The following is a 20,242-nucleotide window of genomic DNA, read 5'->3' as shown; positions in this document are numbered from 1 at the left end:
TGGCCCTATGTTTGTCCTCTCTCTGTTGCCTAACTGAGGCTGTTGCTGTCACCCTTCACCTGCTGTAATGTATCTCCTTGAATCTTAAACCAGAGTAAACTCACACCCCCAAGCTGTTTCTGGTGAGGTATTTGATCACAACTACGAGAAAAGGAACAATCTGAATATAGACCCTTTAAACATACTTTCCACCAATAGTTTAGCCTAGTTGGGAACTAGATGTGAACCTATTTTATAGGCTATAGAGAACTGTAGAAGGGAGAGTGAATTGGTTTATCATTCCCTCCGTGTTGAGTGTCTCCCTGGGAATTTGCATATTAGACTCTTAATCTCCAAAGATACGTTATGATATTTGCTCTTTAGAGATCATTTGAATCAGGTGGGGTTGAGAGGATGGGGTCTCCATGAAGATGGTGGCTTTATAAGAAGGCAAGGGCTAGTGAGCTTGCTCTATCTTGCCATGTGACAATCCCCACTGGGTTGCATGACAACAGGCCTATACCAGATGCCGCCATCTTGGCATTGCACTTCCTTTCAGATCTTTGACCAAATAAACTTCCATTCTTTATGAATTGTTGTCCTGGCTGGTTCTGTGTGTCAACCTGACACAAACTGGAGTTATTACAGAGAAAGGAGCTTCAGTTGAGGAAATGCCTCCATGAGACCCAGCTGTAAGGCATTTTCTCAACTAGTGATCAAGGGAGGAGGACCCAGCCCACTGTGGATGGTGACATCCCTATGCTGGTAGTCTTGGGTTCTATAAGAAAGTCGACTGAGCAAGCCAGGGGAAGCAAGCCAGTGAGTAACATCCCTCCATGGCCTCTGCATTAGCTCCTGCTTCCTGACCTGCTTGGGTTCCAGTCCTGACTTCCTTTGGTGACGAACAGCAATGTGGAAGTGTAAGCTGAATAAACCCTTTCCTCCTCTACTTGCTTCTTGGTGGTGATGTTTGTGCAGGAATAGAAACCCTGACTGAGACAGTTGTGTAGTTTGATGTGTTCAGTCATTACAGTAGTAAACAAAGGCAACCCCACTAGCCAGAAGCCCCTCCCCCCAGTCCCCTTCTGCCTGCCCCAGTCTCCAAGTCTGACACAAGTAGCCCCAACTCCTCCATCTAGCTGATGGCTGGTGGTTTCTGAAGTTCCCATGATGCCCATTGTGCTGGTAGGCTTTGCTGTGTCTGTTTCTCCTCTTCTAGGCTCTTTGCCACTCTCATACAGTTCTCTTGGGCTTTTTGTCTGTGTTGGTCTCTCAGGTCTCACCTTCTGTGGCCATCTGAATGTCCCCATGGTTCTGGTCACCTAGACCTGTTTGCTTTGTTACTTTAAAAAAAAATGTCTACAGCCCAGGCTGACCTTAACCTCCAGTCATCCTCCTGCCTTGGTTTTCCAAGTAACTAGATTATCAGCACAAGTACAGTGTCTCCTGACAAAGAATGTCGTTTGAAAGAAATTCACTACCAATCCACACACACATAATTACGGTAGAAGACACACAGAGATTGGTTATAATCTTCCTCAAGAAACAATTACTTCTCTTTATATTTTAGGGCTAAAGAAGAGTAAATGATGCAGCAGGAAAATGATTTCTAGATGATATTTATTATTGAACTAATTAGTGGGAAATTGGGCCAACAAATAAGACAGTTTTGAGCTATTCTGACAACATTCCCCATAACGATTAAAACTTTGCTCTTGAAGAGTAACGACAGGAGAATTATTTCAACATGAGTGAATAAGGAAGGTGTATGCCTATGTATAACACGATCTGACTACACAAAACATGACACACAGGAACCATCAAAGGCATCTCTGTGTTATATTATAATTTTTCTTCACATATTGTTTTCATTTCTAAATTTTTTACAATTAGTATATATTACTCTGCAATCAATAAAAATAGACAAAATAAACTATTGATTCTATAGCATTTGATTTCAATGTTAAGTCCAGATGTATAAAGACTGCCACAGCAGAAGCTGATCATTCATGAGGAAAACCATACCACATCAAAGATGAAGACTAACAGGGTGATGAACTGTGTGCACTGTGACCCTGTGTCAGCAAGGGTAGCTAGGCCTGCTAGGACTGATTAATCCTGCCTGATCTGGTATCAGCTTATATCTATAAGACCACTCAGGTATAGCACAGAGACTTCAGCGGTGAGAGTCACTAAGACTTACAGTATCGGGTGTGGAAGGAGAAGACTTAATTAGCCCTTTCTACAGAAGTCAGGAGCATGGTTGGTGTAAATGCTCCAAGAGGGGCTACTTCAAAGCCCCTTCACACGTACAGAAGCACACAGTAGGTCTCAGTGACCACAGGGACAGGTTCCCAGTGTGCTCGCACTGGATCGCTGTCGGGTCTACTAAGGAATTTGAATATCACTGCAACCAAGCATTGACAGCATATTCTGAAGAATGCAACAGAGACATTCTTTACAGTTTCGGTGACAGCTCATCTTTCTTCCCGTGGGGGAGGTCATTTCATTCATCCCAATCTCTGTTCAAAGATAAAAGGACGTTCAACCAAATCACTCATGTTGCTCCCTTAAAAAAAAAAAAAAAAAAAAAAAATCCCTTCTTTCCTCGAACTGCTGCAGAGCAACACACAGTTTCCGCTTCCGAAGAGGCCAGCAGCTCAGGACTCATCTTTATTTTTTACAAACGTTTATCAAAAAAAAAAAAAAATCTTCAACGTGCGTGCAGGCTCTGAAAGGAAAGTCAGTAAGAGAAAGCCCTCTAGGATCTGGGGTTTAGGCACAGCACAAAAACATTCACAAAAATATAAATTTCCATAATGAGCTTTCTAAATGCATTCATAAATCAACATTAGCAGCATTTGGCAGAAATAGCGCTTTTTTAACGGGCTGTTTTGGCCTCGGGGCTCTTGGCCATCTCGGCTAGGTATTTTTCTACTTCCCCTTGTAAAACTGGATCAGGTAAAGTCCAGGTGTTAAGACGCCAACTGAGTGACTGTAACTTCCAAAGAAGATGTGAATTTCAAAATGGTCACTGATAGAAAAGTTCCTGGAGTGGCTCTTCAAAGTCCTGTCTTTACCCAAAGGCACTGTTACCACAAGCATATTCCGTGTCTTCCTTACGGGGGTGCTGTAGAAACTTCGGTGACCCTACTGTGTACTCCCACAGTGTAGAAACTGCGGTGGGCATAGGTGCGTAATTGCCGCCAAAGAGAGCAGATTCAGATACCATTCACCCTGCAATATTTTATAGTCGCCAGTGCCTGTTTAAAACCGCCACCATCCTTGACAGGAAAAGGTTTTCCAGAGTCCAAAAGTGTGGAACGTGGCATCACAACACAAGCAGCTGACGGTTGACGGTGCGTGCGTACTGATCCCAAAGCGAATGGCAGGGCGGGCGTTCACACTTATTTATAACGTCTCCGGCCTTTCTTGGAGTAGTAATAAATAAGAGCGAGAGAAGTAACGAAAGCAAAAACTAGAAACGAGATGAAGGCCAGCAGGGACTTCCGGGTTTGAAAAAAGCCGCATCCGGTGCACACGGTGTACTCTTCCGGACAAAACCTTCCCAGCGTTCCAGAACCCAGGAAGCCGTTGTTGTCAATAATTTTCCTGTAATGTTTAATAGACGGTTTGGGCTCGAACTGATTCGCAGCGTATCGATAAAAGCCGGACTTGGGAACTGAGCGGTCACTAAGCGAATACGCAAAGTAGCCACAAAGGTTGATGCCGTCCAACACGTAGGCTAGAGAAAGACAAAGAGCAGGAGACGGTTGACTGTGATGTTTTATACACAGCTCAGCCCTCTTACACAGCCTTGGCAGATAATGAGAAGCCAGATGCCATTCAGCAACACTCGAGACTCATCCGATTTCAGCGGGAAAGGTTTCACACAAGAACAAGCGGGCCAACAGCAAGGCAATGCGGAAATGCACAACGCAAGCAGGCAAAATGGCTGCGGGGGCAGCTGCACCGTGCACGAGAGGCATGAGATATGCATCGATAGATGAAAAGAAATCGAAGCTGTGTATAAAGGCACAGCATGTACATGCCGAGATTTTGTTCTAACATGAAGAGATGAAGGGTGCTGTGTGCAGGAAAGTGGATCCAACTGAGATCATCATGTTAAGCGAAATAACTGAGACTCAGACAAGGATTGTACATTTTCTCTTGTGGCTCATATGTTACATATACATTTCACGCAATACCACACATCACACACCACACATGCACACATACATACACACACACCCCACACCTCACATGCACACATACCACACACAAACACACCACACATACCACACACATACACACATGCACACTCACGAGGATGGTAATTATAGGGTTATGAGTGCTAAGGAAGAGAACTAAATTGAGGAGATTCAAGAACAAGAGAGGGTAAAGGAATGAAAGGAACAGTTTCCTTACACATGTATACACATACACATATACACATAATACATATATACATATACACACATATACATACACACATACACATATACAAATACATACATATATACATATACATATATACACATAAACACATACACACACATATATACATACACATACACGTACACACATACACATACACATATGAGGCAAGAGAGGTTCTGGTACTCTGGATACACTGGATGATATCCTTATATCTATGCCCTCTTCTATCATTTTCCCACCGCCTTAGGTATAGAAGTTGCACTGTAGATCTATAAATTGAGGTTTAGCATCCTGTGATCATTTGTCTTAGACATGGTAAGAAAGCTGTACACGTGAAGTCCGACTGTACATACCAACAACATTAAATGGACTTGGTAGGGTGTGTGTGTGTGTGTGTGTGTGCGCGCGTGCACGCGCACGCGTGCGCGTTTGAGCTACAGACTCTGGTCCCCTCCCCCATCCCTGTCCCTCCCCCTTCTTCCCCCCTCCTCCCCCCTCCCTGAGCATGCTCTTTCACCAAAGGGAAGATTGCTGTCTTTAGTTCTACTTCAGGCTGGACAGTGGTTTCTTCCCCATCAAGAACCATACATGCTCTGATGATGACAGCATTTCTAGGACTGAAGGAGCGTGTGTGTGTGTGTGTGTGTGTGTGTGTGTGTGTGTGTGTGTGTGTGTGTGTGTGTGTGTGTGTGTGATGGGGGGTGTCTCACCTTTCAGAGCCTCATTCACGTAATTCTTAATATAATACATCCTCAGTGAGTCTTGCTCGGCATGGGGATCGTCATCAATGCCATTGGCTGTCACGAACATCGGGAGGTCTCCATACTTGAACCTTAGCCAGTTGAGCGCTTTGCGCAGCCCCCAAGGCACCACCGCCACCTGATTGGGGGAGTTGAGCCACGTGATGTCAGTCATCTCCTGCACCTCCAGGTAATCGTTGTATTTTATCGGATCCTCCTTTTCCCAGTCTACAAGGATGGTGGTGTAATGGCTCAACGCCAGGAAGTCAAAGGAACCCCGGATTAGCTTTTTCTCATCTTCCGTGAAATAGGGCAGAAGAAAGTTGTTTTTTTGGTTCAGCCATTCCCTCATCACATGCGGATAATCTCCGGAGCCGAAAATGGGCTCTGCCAGCCAGCCTACATCAAATTCCAAAACTCTCTCCGCCACTTCTTTGTCCTTCTGAGAGAATGGGCAGGCCGGTTCTATCCAGTCAACCTGCAAGGCGATGGATATTTTGCCTTTCTGAGCCGCCCTAAATTTGTCATCGTACAGGTGCCATGCCAAGGCATGAGCCTTAAGCAGGTGGTGCCCCGCACGGTATGTCATGTTCCGTGAGTTTGGCTCATTTATGGTGATCCAGAACTTGACCCAGTGGCCTAGCTCTTCAAAGCACAGGTTTGCGTAGTCTGCAAATGCCAGGGCAGTGTGCGGGTTCTCCCAGGCCCCATGTTTTGCAAGGGCATGTGGCAGGCCTTGGTGTGGGGTTGCTGGTTGCCACAGGGCCACCACTGGAGTGATGTTGGCGTGCACCAGCTCGCTGACCATACAGCGGTAGAAGTGCAGAACCGTGCGGTTCACTTGAGTCTGGTTACCCAGAGGCAAGATCAGGGCCCAGTCTAGGGAGAACCGAAAGTGGGTGACCCGCATTTCTCGAAGTAAGGTTATCTGAGGCCGGATGGCAGAGAAATCAACACAGTAAGGTTTTCTCTTCTTGGCTACAACCCCGTCTACTTTAATAAGCCTCTTACTGTGATGCACATCCCACAGATAGACATTCGGGTCAGTAAACTGAGAGAGAGTGGGGTCCACCTACAAAGAACCAAACAACTGTTAGCTATTTGGGCAGACCTGAAAAATGCATGCATAACTTCAAAAACCCTAGCAAGCAAGAGGTACACAATTAGGCTCTCTTCCACTTGAACTCTTAAACTGCTGTTCACAAGAAAGAAAACATTGCCCTTCAAGAACAAAACAAAACAAAAACAAAAAACAGTACATATTACCCATTACCCATAGTTTTTGTTTATTCGAACTCAGATTAATATATTTTTGAACCTGAAATTTGTCACCTCAGATAACAGACACGGGTGACTTCTATTCACAGAGAGTATATAGAATACAAGCAGAGAATATTTTTATTGTTTAATTTCAATTAAAAAAATTTACCCTAGGCTAGATCAGACTCCTGCCTCAGCCTCTTGAATGTGGGTTACAGGTATGTGTCCCTGCAACTAGCATAGGTGTTTTGCTTTTAATGTAAGAACCCACTAATTATACAACACTACTTTTTATTTATTTTTAAAGGTGTATTCATTTTATTTTATGTGTATGAGTGGTTTTTGCATGCATGTGCACCAGTTGTGTACAGTTGCTGTAGAGGCCAGAAGAGGGCGTCAGAGCCTCTGGAACTGGAATTACAAACAGTTCTGAGTCACCAGGGGGGTGCTGGGAATCAAATCAGGATCCTCTGCAAAGGCATCCAGTGTTTTTAACCAGCGAGCCATCTCTCCAGTCCTAAGACTGCGTTTAAGCAAATAAAAACAGATTTGTTTAAAAAATGAATAAATGAAGAAAATTTTCCAATGAGTAGTTTAAAGTCAGAAAAATAAGTTGACACATGCTACTAAATTGAGCTTGTTAAAATTACGATGTGTATCCAGGCTTGTTCTGGGTGTCAAATATATGTGTGGTATGTGTGTGTAACTGTTGCCTTTTGTTGGTGTGAAAGATGGTGAAAAAGCTTAGATAACACAGCTGGGCAGGGGTGGCACAACGCCTTTAATCTCAGCACTCTGGAGGCAGAGTTCAAGGTCAGCCTGGTCTACAGAGTGAGTTCTAGGACAGCCAGGGCTGCGCAGAGAAACTTCCAAAACAAACAAAAAAACAAACAAACAAACAAAAACCCCATCATCACTACCAACCCAATCCAAAACAACCCCAAACCAAAACTTTGATAACCTAATGTCAGGATTTAAAAGTATGAAAAGAGATAATACCATCGTTGATCCACAAGGGGACTTTTAAAGTGTGGTTTTAGGGTCTAAATTACTTTTCTGTAACAATATTAACAACTCTTCTCAGCCATGAAGAAGCCTCCAGAAATGAAAACTCTAGGAAATGTAGGTCAAGTGTTCAAGTAGCCTCAGATAATCTTGTGGCTCACACAGAAAGGGACAACCCACCTCACAGCGTCAAAGCTGGGTTTTGGTCTGAAATAGTTTTGTGGGAACAGGCGCCTTCGTCTGCCCTGCCCATGAAGGAAGGGGGTCCGGCGAACCCAGTTCTTGAATCTCTGGCCCAGGTTTTGTCAGGTGTGGGCGTGTTGTTCTCCAAGAGCCAGGGCAAGCGCTGTGTTTACGAAGGAGCGCAATCCAAAATAAATAAAAAAAGGGTCTGAGGGAAACTGCCCTCTGGAGACCGTGTCTCATCCTGACGCTGAGGGAATGTGTCAGAAGGCCCCGCCAAATGCCCACAAATGTTTCACAGCCTCAGCTCCACAAGAGAAAATACCCACCTGCCGCGTGGTCTTTTAAGGTCCACGTCTTCAGAACTCTTTCGGACTATTTTTATTCAACTCTGAACGGACTAAATTCGTAACCTCTCTACCAGAGCCATCCCAGAAAACGGTTTCTACTAAGTCTAACTAAAAACAAAATATGAAAGACCCTGTAAGATTCGGGGTAATGGGGTCAGTTCTCTAAACTAGGAAAGCCGTAGAAATGAGTGGGCAGGCAAAAGTCCACCTAATTTAGAGACTTACTGCCTTAGGTTCGACTAAAAAGTTTTTTAGTTTGGGGAAGGATGAGTGCCAAACACATATTTAATTTGTTATTGATAAAAGTTTCTCCTCACAGGAGTGGACAACAGTGTCGCTCCATGTTGTGTGTAATCTGCTTGACTTTGGTCAACCAACAGCATCAGGAGTTCTGAGCAAACTCAGGAGCTGGGACACTGGGTCTGAGCAAAGTGACACGCACCCCTCCCCCATGTGAATGTGCCCAGCTACAAACTTTTTTTTTTTTTTTTTTCGGAGCTGGGGACCGAACCCAGGGCCTTGCGCTTCCTAGGCATAGCGCTCTACCACTGAGCTAAATCCCTAACCCCTCAGCTACAAACTTCTAACAGATGGCGTGTAGCTAGGGGACACACACACACACACACACACACACACACACACACACGCGCGCGCGCGCGCTGCTTTGTTTTGGTTTTTGTCTTTCAAGACAGAGTTTCTCTGTGCAGCACTGGCTATCTTGAAACTCACTCTGTAGACCAGGCTGGCCACAAACTCAGAGATCCACCTGCCTCTGCCTCCTGAGTGCTGCGGTTAAGGTGTGGACCACCGTCACCCGGCTTAGGGGGATATTTTTAATTATTTGGGTAAAATGTACGCCATAACACTTGATTACGGAGCACTAACCAGGAGGGGGAAAGAGAAACTTTAGGGTTTAAAAAAAGAAAATCGGGGTAGCGGTAGAGCGCTTGCCTAAGAAGCGCAAGGCCCTGGGTTCGGTCCCCAGCTCCGAAAAAAAGAACCAAAAAAAAAAAAAAAAAAAAAAAGAAAGAAAAAAGAAAAAAAGAAAATCACTTCTCAAAGTTTCTTGGTGCAGTGGTTAATGTAGAAACTCACAGCTCAGGAACATCTAAGGACAGGAAGGATGTCAGAGCAGAGGTTGGGGAGGGTCAGAGATAGCATCTTTCAGCCATGACTTTTGTCTTCGTCACAAGGGTAACACAGCAACGCACACAGGGTTTTGTACACAATAGGCAGCCATCAAGTGCTTACTTAAATTATTCAGTCAAACCCCAAGAAACAAAGTCACTTTAAAACCAGGGAAACTAAAAAACCGGTTTTGAGGACTTCCTACACAGTTGATGCTCAATAAGTACTAATTGATCATTTTGGAGCACCACAGTGCTATCAATAAATCGTTGAAGCTGTGGTCTGCTCTCTCGAGGTGTTTTCTACGAGCCTGGAGCGGGGCATTTCCGGTGAGGAGGGATCTGTTAAACACTCCAGCCACGTTCTCAGCGGCTTCCCTGAGACTCTCTGGACTTCTGTGTTGAATCTTATTTATGAGAAACTTAACTTCCTGAGCAGGGATTTCAACCATAACCCTAAAGGGGTGTATTGTCTTAACAGAGCTTACATATTCATGTTTTGATTCTGTTTGCCCTTGGATCTAATAGAAAGCACAAGGTGTAGAGCGAAAGATGTTTGAAGACTGAAGCATGCTGGACTATGTAGTTCATAAGTTCTCTAGGGAGCTCTGTTTGGCTCAAAGTTCCTGATGCTGCGCCGCCCTGGCAAGAGCCTGGCGAGGAAGCAGGAGACCTGCTGATACTGCTGACAGGCTTTGTCAACTGACTTACTTGAATGTAGTTGTCAACCACTCCCCAAGCAAAGTCACAGGGAAACGTCCCTTCAAGGGGCTGGTTCTCAGGTAAAGGAGGGAAGCCATTGTTCTCTATCAGCTTTTGGTAGAACAAGGCCGAAGACTTGGGCAACAACTCCTTGTCCTGACTCAGAAAGTCGACATAGAAGAGTCCTCGTCGGATGCTGTAGCCCCTGTGCCACTCGAAACCATCCATGAGGGACCATGCGGTGTACCCAATGACGTCGACCCCATCCAGCCTGATGGCTGCAGAAGGAAGAGAGGACAAGAGTGGTGTCATCCCCCACTGGGCTTTGTGTGATTCAAGAGCAGAGAGGGGTTTTCCACTTAAAGAAACAAGGCAAGGGACTGGAGAGATGGCTCAGTGGTTAAAAGCACTGGCTGCTCTTCCAGAGGACCCAGGTTTGGTTCCCAGCATCCACGTGGTGGCTCGCAACTCTAACCAGTGCACGGGATCCAACGCCCTCTTCTGGCCTCTGTGGGCATCGCATACACACATGCAGGCAAAAACTCACATAGGTAAAATAAAAATGAAATCTCAAAAAAAAAAAAAAGATACAGAAACAAGTCAGATGTAATGCTTCTTGTTTGGTAAACACTTTTTTTTTTTCTGGTTTACAAAAGGCCCTAGCAGTTGCTCAGTACCAGGGGTGCTAGGGTGACTTGTTCCTAACCTGGGGACCTAACATCGTGACCGTGTCTTCTTTTTTTTTCTTGTGCTGTGGATGGGACCAAGGGCCTTGGGTTGCCAGTAAATACTGTATACCTGACCCACTTCCGTAGTCTTTAAAGCTCAATTTATCTAGGTCATATGAATATTCCTTTTGCTTTAAAAAAAAGCGTTTTATTGAAAGAGGGAGCTAGTTGTGGTTACAAATGATCAACATGCATTGTATAAATGTATGGCAATTTTGAAGAATAAAAAAAATTAAAGGAAAAGCATGTTATTCCGCTGAAACAAATGAGCTAGGAATATATACAGAGGGCTCGATAATCTGAGGTTTTTAATACTGTATTATATGATATAATAATGTATCTGAGAGACTGTGAATCCACTGATTCTAAATATTCATCTTGTTTTCAGCAGATTATTAAAATTCCTTTTATGAAACTTCGAAAATTAAGTTTCCGAAGGGTCCAAAAAAGAGCAGGGTTACATAATAGATTCTCCCCACCGCTTAAATTGTGACAAAAATCATATACCCACATTTTGCAGGTAGTCTTAAAAGGTGTATGTGGTATGTTGTGTGTGTGTGTGTGTGTTCCCGTGTATGAGATGTGTGGCACATGTCATATTGATGTGTGTGGTATATGATGTGTGTGTTTAATATGTGATTTTTGTGTATGTGTATATGGTATGGTGTGTATATGATACATATATATGCATGTGTGTGTACAGTATGATATATGTGGTATGTGTGTGGGTGGGTGTGTATGTGGGAGTATGCATGTGTGAATTTTGGCAAAAAAAATGGGAATTTTACTTGAGAGCTTACCTTTTAAGCTTTCCATTATGAACTTCTTGAGATAATACATGTATTTGGCATCATCTCTTCTGGTGGTCCCCGAGACAAACCAGCCATTTTCTACAATAAATATCTGAGGGTGGTTATACTCCAGATCTATCCAAGACAGAAGCTGCCTCAGGCTGGGAGACTCCAGCTGGCGGAACTTCATGCTGGGGTCCAGTAGTTGAAAGCTCAAGGTTGGTCCGAAGGAGAGAGCAAAGAAGTCAGCTGTTCCCCTGATGAATCTCTTCTCGGATTCAGTAAAATCGGGCAGCAGGGATGAGAGGTTGTTCTTCATACTCTTTGGGTAGTCGCCATCGATAAATATGGGCTTGGCAAACCAGCCTAGCACGAAGTCAAGAGACTTCTGACACTCTCTGATGTGATAGTCGGTCATCCTTCGAGGGGTGATCCAATGGGAACCTAAGGCGATGGACACCCGGCCCCCCTGAGTGGGGCGGAAGGAGGTGTTGTAGAGACGCCAGACTTTGGCGTGAGCCTACGAAGGAAAAAAACATGGTGAATTTCTCCCTGATTGTGAGGAAGCATGTGATATTTACTGGATTCCCAGCCCCACTGATGCCTGGTTTCCATCTGACCTACACAGTGACTAGCCTATAACGCCACAATCAGCTAAGCCAATGAGTTATTTCAAGGAAGGCCACCCTGCAGAGAGCTGCCACCATGACCTGAGAGATTGCCAGTGTGTCTTAGCAGCCAGTGGAAAAATGTAAAATCATTGTATTCAGTGGATAGTTACGGTTCACCTTGGGAAAATTAATAAAATAAGAATTTATTAGAATAGCTTACTGTTATCTTTGGATTATGTGCTTTTTTTTTTTTTTAATTTGTGGGCTTGAGAAAAAAAAAAAAAGAACCAATCTCCCATCTGTGGCTGTACCAGGAATTTCTAAATAGGATTATGTGATTTATCCTAAGAGACTGGGAGTTTCCAAACAGACTCCAGTTGTTGGGATCAAACTGGTTATTTCTCATTTGTCTGTCACCCCCCAAAATTCTAACACACACTCTCACGACTTTTGTTTTCCCTGTGAATCAGTCCAAGAAACTGAAAGATAAACCTTAGCATCTTGTCCCGCCATTCAGAGCACCGAGACAGTGCTGGCTTCTTGAAAGTGTGAGGGTCAAGCCAGGAACAAGAGGCAACCAAATACAGCTGTGAAGACATGGGCCGGTAAGACTGGGCCAGGAGTCCCTTGTAAAACGGCTTAACACAGCCAACTCGGTGCTTCCAGAAATCCCAGCTGACCCTGATGGCTCATCTGCTTCTTTTTCACTTAACAAACATGGGAGCTAATCTGGACTTTATTTCCTCTTTACCTTTGAACTCCTTGATGAATTCTTCATATTTGTCCTACAGATACAAGGGCTATCTGTTAGCCTTTTATTCCCCCAACACGCATTTGGAAAACTCTATTGCCATTTGCTGCTTGATTCTGTGTAGTTTCCAAAACCACTGATCCAATTTTCCTCTCGCCGCATGAGCCAGAGGACCTTCCGCTCACCACGCCAAATACCCTCTTTATTTTCCTCCAATATTCTTCTGGTCAGTCATCCAAGAACGGTCTCCTCACCCATCCCCCAAGTTCAGCAAACCATTCAACGAAGTAAATTTGCTTGTTTCTCATGTTTTAGAGACGATACGCCTCCTTTCGCCGAGTGCAATAATATTTCACAATCTGTAGCAGCTGTCTACCAGCTAAAAAAAAAAAAAAAAAAAGTAAAACTAAACCAGGGCTGCCTGGGCTGTAGAGCGGGACCTTTATGGAGGGAGAGGGGGATGGGGAGGGAGGGAGAAAAGCCACACTGAAGACACAGCTCAGTAGTCCAACACTCTCTTGCTCGTGAAAGGACCTAGGTTTAATCTGGGAGACAAACAAGAAACAAAATGAACCACTCTTTTGTGCAATGAAACAGATTGGTCTAAAAGTTATCATCTAGAGCAAGGACACAAAGCGCCCTCACATAGCTGGGGAACTCCATTTGTAAGCCTCCTCATTAGTATCTACTGACCAGAAGCAGAACAGTGGTTGTCAGGGGAGGGGAGGGCCGCTGAGGAGTTACAGGAAGTTTTATATGGTAGTGGGCAGGTTCTGTACCTCTCTATCAGGACTTGTCACACAGATGGGCATTGTCCCAGCTTGCTTCTCTGTTGTAGTGGCAAAGCACCAACCTAAGCAACCCCGGGAAGGAAAGGGTTCATTTGGCTCTCAGTTTACAGCCCATTACTGAGGGAGGCAAGAACTGAAGCAAAAAGACCACAGAGAAGACTCGGTGATCTTTTTGATACAGCCCAGGTCTACCTTCCCAGAGACGATGCTGCCCATCATGCACTGGGCCTTCATATATCAATGAAGCAATGCCACACAGACAAGGCCACGAGTCATCTGGTGAAGGCAGCCCCCTAACTGAGGTTCCCTCTTCTCAGGGATATTCAGTTGACAAACAAGATTAGGCATCACACATGGACTTGCCAAAACTCATAGGATTGTGCAGTAAAACACAAAAGACTCATTGAGAAGCAGACTGTGAGTATATTACTAGTCATAAAGATACTCAGAGTTGTAGTTATGTAGGATTGATATGACAAGAAACATTGGTTTTTCTCTGTGCCTTAGGGTTTCATTGCTGTGAAGAGACACCATGACCAAGGTAACTTTTTAAGAAGGACAACATTCAATTGGGGCTGGCTTACAGGTTCAGAGGTTCAGTCCATTACCATCATGGCAGGAAGCATGATAGTGTCCAGGAAGACCTGGTGCTGGAGAAGGAACTGAGAGTTCTACATCTTGATCCAAAGGCAGCCAGGAGAAGACTGTCTTTTCTGCACTGGATGGATCTTAAACCTAGGACCTCAAAGTCCACCCCAACAGTGACACATTTCCTCCAACACAACCACACCTAACAAAGACACACTTCCTAATAATGTCACTCCTTGTGGATCAAGAATTCAAATACATGAGTCTATGGGGGCCAGACCTTTTCAAACCACTGTACTCTAAAACATAAATTTAACTGTGCAAATCACTTACTTTGTTAATTACAGGTGTAGGCCTAGATTTTTCAAAACCTACTTTAATAAGGGTTCTCAAAGGTTTCAACACTCCCTCTTGCCCATCATCCGAAGGTAGGGGAGAAAAGATGGGTAATAGGACAGTGGGGATGTGGACCTGTTTAGAAGCAGTTCTATGGGGGCGATCCCAATCTCCATTGTCAGGATACCAGTATCCAGTTCAGTAGTGTCACCAAACTTGGATCAGCATTGGCAGTGCAATCCAGCAGAAACAGCCAGGCCTCTGCCAAATGAGCATGAGTCAGCCAGGAATGAGCGGAAACAGCTGGAATGCCAGGAGTTCTCTGCTAAGCCTCTCTCCCCGAAGTGAAGACCTTCAAAGACTCGAAGCATTGCGTGGCTAGCTATGTAGAGCATCCCATCACTGTCTGCGGGGTCCTACCTATTACACTCTTCTCCAAGCATCGTGAATCCTCTCACGGGTCTGCTTCAGCAAAACATCACATGAGTCTGTGTCACATGACATGACCAGAAATTTCCACTTCGTACAGTAGTCAACACTCACTCATTTGAGCAACAAATATTACATTCTGCTATTTTGCTGAGAGATGGGAAAGATAGTGCCTTCTTCTCCTGGAGCTTTTATCCCGGGGAGGAAGAGATGGATAAAGAGAGAGGGGTTAGCAGATGGTAGGGTTGGGTGGGGGCTGCAGTTAGATAGGAAGTTGTTGGCAGAGGTCATAAAGAACAAGGGAGAGTCGTTAAGTACAGCAGGGCTCGGAGGATGACAGCAGGCCATGCAGACAGAGTTTACCGATTGTATGAGCTGTTCTAACTCTGCACCCTTCCAACCCTGCCACCACAGAAAGAACTTGGGTATCAACTCTGTTTCTCTGTTCTCTGTTCTACTTAAAACAGGGATAGCAACAATATTTTATATTCCCATCCTTAGGAGAGTTAAACGAGTTGATACTGGTTGAATATGCCTTGCTCCACCCCCACCCCTGCCCCAAACCCTAACTCCAAAATGCTCTAAAATTCAACATTTATTGAGACCCAATACAACCACCACAAGTGGGAAAGGCCCTTGGTCTTAATGTCAGGGTTCCTAATGAAATGAAGATACCCTGTAAAAACCAGCCGATACTGGTGTCTGCCTGAAGAAATATCCTGCACACAGTACGTACATGAATTCTGTGTTGACTTGGGACCCATCCCAAGACATCTCATTATACATATATGTAGGCTGATGTCACAGGTGAGGCAGGCACAAGATAGAAGGAGGCCTGTCATTGGATGAGAAGGAAGGATGGGTGGGAGAGAAGTTTGGAGGAAGAGGAGGAGACTGGAACGGAAAGGAAGAGACAGGAGAGAGGGGCTGAGAAGCTGTGATAGGACAATATGGCAGGTGATGTTAAGATTCTGCTCTGTGGGGGCTGGGGATTTAGCTCAGTGGTAGAGCGCTTGCCTAGGAAGCGCAAGGCCCTGGGTTCGGTCCCCAGCTCCGAAAAAAAGAACCAAAAAAAAAAAAAAAAGATTCTGCTCTGTGTATTTACAGGTTGTTATCAATGTTCCTAAGGGATGGACGGTACCAGGCTTTGTATGTTTAAGTGGGCAATTATATCTTATCAATTGGATCTAATATTATTGTGCTGTGTGGTCTTTTACGTGACAGTTTGAGTGTAGGAAAGTGTGCGGCGGTTGGAGACACTGGGCCGCCGAGGAATTAGGATGTTTCCGCCAAGATATCTAGCAGATATCTTGGGGCACCTCGGTGTGGGGCCTTGTGGGGTAAAAGACAAACTATACCTTTTTTATTTTTATATTTTTACAACAACACATACAAAAATGTCACAAACTGCAGGATCTGAACGACCTCTCGCTCAGCCACTTGACTGTCAGCTAGTAAGCACCACATGTTTACTCTTCAACCATATTCATAATGTCATTTGGCTTACGCATTTGTTTGAAAGATAACTGGATGTGAGGTATGGGGTGGGAATCAACAGGGATCCCAGAGAGCAGTTAGGCAGCTACTGCAGGAATGATGTTGCCAGGAGAAAGAAGATGGCGGCTTGGACCATTGGTCTGGGTGAAGTGTGAGGTTGGACGAGGAGATGCTGGCAAGAGGCCAGGCACTGATGCGGACTGGTATGGCCTGTCGTGTACCTGATGCTTCACGTGGAGTGTAAGAGGGGAAAGGAATCACAGACAGCACAAACGTCCCCCAATCAAGGAGGTCGAATTCTCTTCAAGTCATCGAGCCACTGTCTCAAGCGTTAGGAAACTGGGTGCTTGAGCAAACTAAACCAGTCCTGGGAATGTTAGCACTCACACATACACATCTCAGGGGCTACACTCAGGAGGTCACTTTATTGTGACTATTCCTTAGATTACAAAAAAAAAAAAAATTAAAATGGAGTAATTCTTAGAAGATTAATTTAATCCTGTGAAAGTTAAATTAAAATCTTAATTAAATTAACCGAGACCAACAGTGAAAGAATTGAAGTGCAGCCCATAAATAGAAAATAATTCAGGTACCTGTGTGTGTCACTCCATACCCAAGAGTCACGATGTAAGGTCTCAGAGGTGGACTTCTTAAAAAGACAAGGATTGGAACATTTAAAGAGAAATGGGGCTTTTCTGTCTTTTGTTTTCTTTCTTTTTTGGCTTCCTTCCCCTCGACTTTAAGAACAATGCAGGCTTGAGGACTTTCTCAAGGTCACCTCTGTGCTGAGCTGTTACACAAGCCAGCTGACTGGCCTAAGGCCATGTTTACAGACCAAATTATCCTCTTGTTTGTATCAGCACAATTCTCTAGATTATAAACCAAGGCTCCTTAACAGAATTTCAATAAGTTCTCTCACAAAGCACTCATCTAATGATTTCCCCAAAATAACCCTTCTGCATTTTCCATCCACAAAACAACCAGCCTTCTCCACAGAGTTCCTGAAGAGGCAAACAGAGTCTAACCTGACGCTCAGGTAGACAGACAAAATAGACTCATGGTACCCAGGATGCCTTCAACAGAACGTGTGTGTGTGTGTGTGTGTGTGTGTGTGTGTGTGTGCGTGTGTGTGTGTGTGTGTGTGTCTGTGTCTGTGTGTGTCTGTGTGTGTGTATATGTGTGTCTGTGTCTATGTGTATGTTTGTGTATCTGTGTATGTCTGTATCTGTGTGTCTGTGTGTCTCTGTATGTATATGTGTATGTGTGTGTGTCTCTGTGTGTGTCTGTGTGTCTATGTATGTGTATATGTATGTCTGTGTATGTGTAACTGTGTGTCTGTATGTGTCTCTGTGTATACTTGTGTCTGTATATGTATGTCTGTGTTTCTGTGTGTCTGTGTGTGTATCTGTGTGTGTGACTGTGTATCTGTGTGTCTGTGTGTATGTATGTGTGTGTCTGTGTGTATGTGTCTGTCTGTCTGTCTACCTCTGGTATCATTCCTAAGGAGCTTTCTGCATTGTTTTTTGAGACAGTGTCTGTCATTGGCCTGGAACCCACCAATTATGCTAAGGTGGCTAGGCCAGCGAGCCCCAGGGACCAGCCTGTGTCTGTCTCTTTAGTGCTGAGATTACAAAAGCATCATAATGTGACCTTTTGGGTTCTATAGACCAAACTCAAGCAAGTCCCTTACTGACTATATCACCCAGTCCTCTTCTTAGGACTTGGTTTGGTCTTTTCTTTTCATTGCTATGATAAAGACACCAGGACTGAAAGCAACCCCGGGGAGGAAAGAATTTATTTGGCTTACATATCCCTTTCACAGTCGTTCACTGAGGGAAGCTAAGACATCTGCTTAACTACAGATAATCGTGTAGACTGTTAGTTAGCTCATGGGACCATACACATACAGAAAACCATTATACACAGGGCATGCTGTGATAAAGACCACGACAAAAGTAACTTTTGGAGAAGAGGGTTCGTTTCAGCTGATACCTCAGGTCACACACCTTCCATCATCAAGGGAAGTCTGGGCGATAAACTCAAGCAGGAACTGAAGCAGAGACCGTGGAGCAATGTGCTTACTGGCTTGCTCCCCCTGGCTTTTTCTGTCTACCTCCTTGATACAACCCACGGGGACACTGCTGGACCATGGGCTGGACTCGCCCACATAAAACCTTAGCCAAGACGGTACTGCACAAAATTACCTTCAGGCCACGCTTATGGGGAATATGTTATCTGACTCTCCCTCTTCTCAGATGATGCTCACATGCCCAGGTGGCAAAAACCAGACAAACAAAACAACAAAACAACGAACAAAATAAAAACAGCCAACAACCAGGACAGCATTTTAAAGATTTGTACCAAGGGCATGACTAATACCTATCGTCTCCCCTAGAGAGACTGGAGACATTGTTAATTCTCTATTTGTCTGATTGTTCTGTCTGTTCTGTAATGAGTACATATTGTTCACTGTATGAGAAAAAAATATTTTAAAACAGCCCGGACTTCCAGGGTTATAGAATTTCCTCTGCGAATTATCCACCACTCTGTGTCTCTGCGACGGTGCTCATCTTCTCTGATGGTGGCGCCGGAAGCCTTGGATCAGTCAACTTAATTAAATCCTTACCATTCAGCAATTATCGAATCACTAATCTCCCCTTCCTACACCTTACGGTCACCCCTAACTCTCACAAGTGTGAAAAACAACTTCATACATTTTAACCTTACAATGTCTGGAGAGTAGCATAGTTTAAAACGCTTAATCTGTCCACAGAATTCCTACATCATTAACACTGGATGTGTAGTGCGGCAGTTCTGTTGGTCACGGCTCCAAAGGGAGAGTCATACCTCAGATGTCATGAATATCAGATATTGACATTATAATATTTACGTCACAACAGTAGCAAAATGACTGTTACGAAGTAGCAACCAAGATAACTTTACGGCTGGGCGGGGTGTCTCAACAACATGACGAACTGTATTGAAAAATCTTAGCCTTAGGAAGAATGAGGGCCAGTGGTTCCGGTTTATTGTCTACAAAGTGATATCATTGATTGAATTGTTCTTTTGACCAGGTTTGGTATTTTACCAAATAACTTGGACCTCTCCCCCCTGCCCCAAAATATAAATAAGAAGAAAAGGAAAAAAAAAAAAAAGATCTTAGGTCAACCAACTGGGATCTCTTCTGAAGGCCATGCCACCTTCTAGGAAGACAGGTTAGGAGCAAAACCAAAATCTTTTCAATATCTTCTGCATTGATATCATGATTAGATATTATAGATTGAAGGCACAGATCTGAAAATGTGCCTGGAATGCTCTGAAAATAATGCTACCCACATACCTAGCATAAAAGATGAATAGTTTACTACTTTGGAAAGATAAGTTTATAAAAGAGACCATGGGAGCTGAATACGAGTAGGTATTTGTTTGCTTATACACTTAAAATGTCAGTTTTGTTTGGGTTTTTGGACACAGGTTCTCCCAGGGTAGCCCAGGCTGTCCTGGAACTCCTGCTTCTGCCTCCCAAGCACTGGGATCAAAGGTGTGCACCCACAGACCTGGCATAAAAGGTTTTTAGTATGAAGTGATGGGGGTTTGACTGGAGTACCAAGAGATGAGCTGAGGTTCTGACAGGATGACTAGAGTCTTAATGCTCAAACCATCTGCAGCAGAATAGATTAAAATGTGAACAGCTAGAAGCCGAAATGACTTCTTCTCTCCAAAATGTAGACACTGCACAGTCCTCACTAAGGTGGCAGCTGTTGGAAGGACCTTTGAGAGGCAGCTTGACACAGAGGATGGGAAGAACGTCGCTCCTACACTTTCCAGCGAGTACCACTCGGGAGGCAGGGTAGGACCCAGCAAGCATCTCATGTGGCTTCACCCACCTGATGCAGGATGCGATTGTCTGAGACAAACGAGGCTCTGCTCCACG

The 20,242-nt window shown here is 44.4% G+C and overlaps 1 protein-coding gene across 2 annotated transcripts in view; it reads right to left on the bottom strand.

Annotated features, from left to right (window-relative positions):
- Positions 1-1,582: 1,582 nt before the first annotated feature.
- The window catches only part of Kl (Klotho), a 41,014-nt gene continuing 22,354 nt past the window's right edge, over positions 1,583-20,242 (bottom strand). The window contains exons 2-5 of one of the 2 annotated variants that reach the window (XM_039089809.2): positions 11,315-11,825; positions 9,796-10,064; positions 5,130-6,231; positions 1,583-3,724 (exon numbers count right to left, since the gene is read on the bottom strand). In XM_039089809.2, the coding sequence (XP_038945737.1) occupies positions 3,387-3,724; positions 5,130-6,231; positions 9,796-10,064; positions 11,315-11,723 (2,118 nt within the window). In that variant the 5' untranslated portion in view covers positions 11,724-11,825 and the 3' untranslated portion in view covers positions 1,583-3,386. The remainder of the gene's footprint in view (positions 3,725-5,129; positions 6,232-9,795; positions 10,065-11,314; positions 11,826-20,242) is intronic. The other variant, NM_031336.2, reaches the window with a different exon arrangement.

The sequence above is a fragment of the Rattus norvegicus genome, chromosome 12 (genome assembly GCF_036323735.1).
Source record: "Rattus norvegicus strain BN/NHsdMcwi chromosome 12, GRCr8, whole genome shotgun sequence".
In the NCBI taxonomy this organism is placed as follows: Eukaryota; Metazoa; Chordata; class Mammalia; order Rodentia; family Muridae; genus Rattus; species Rattus norvegicus.
Note: the sequence above shows the minus strand (reverse complement) of the source record. Positions and strands in the feature narration are given on the sequence as shown.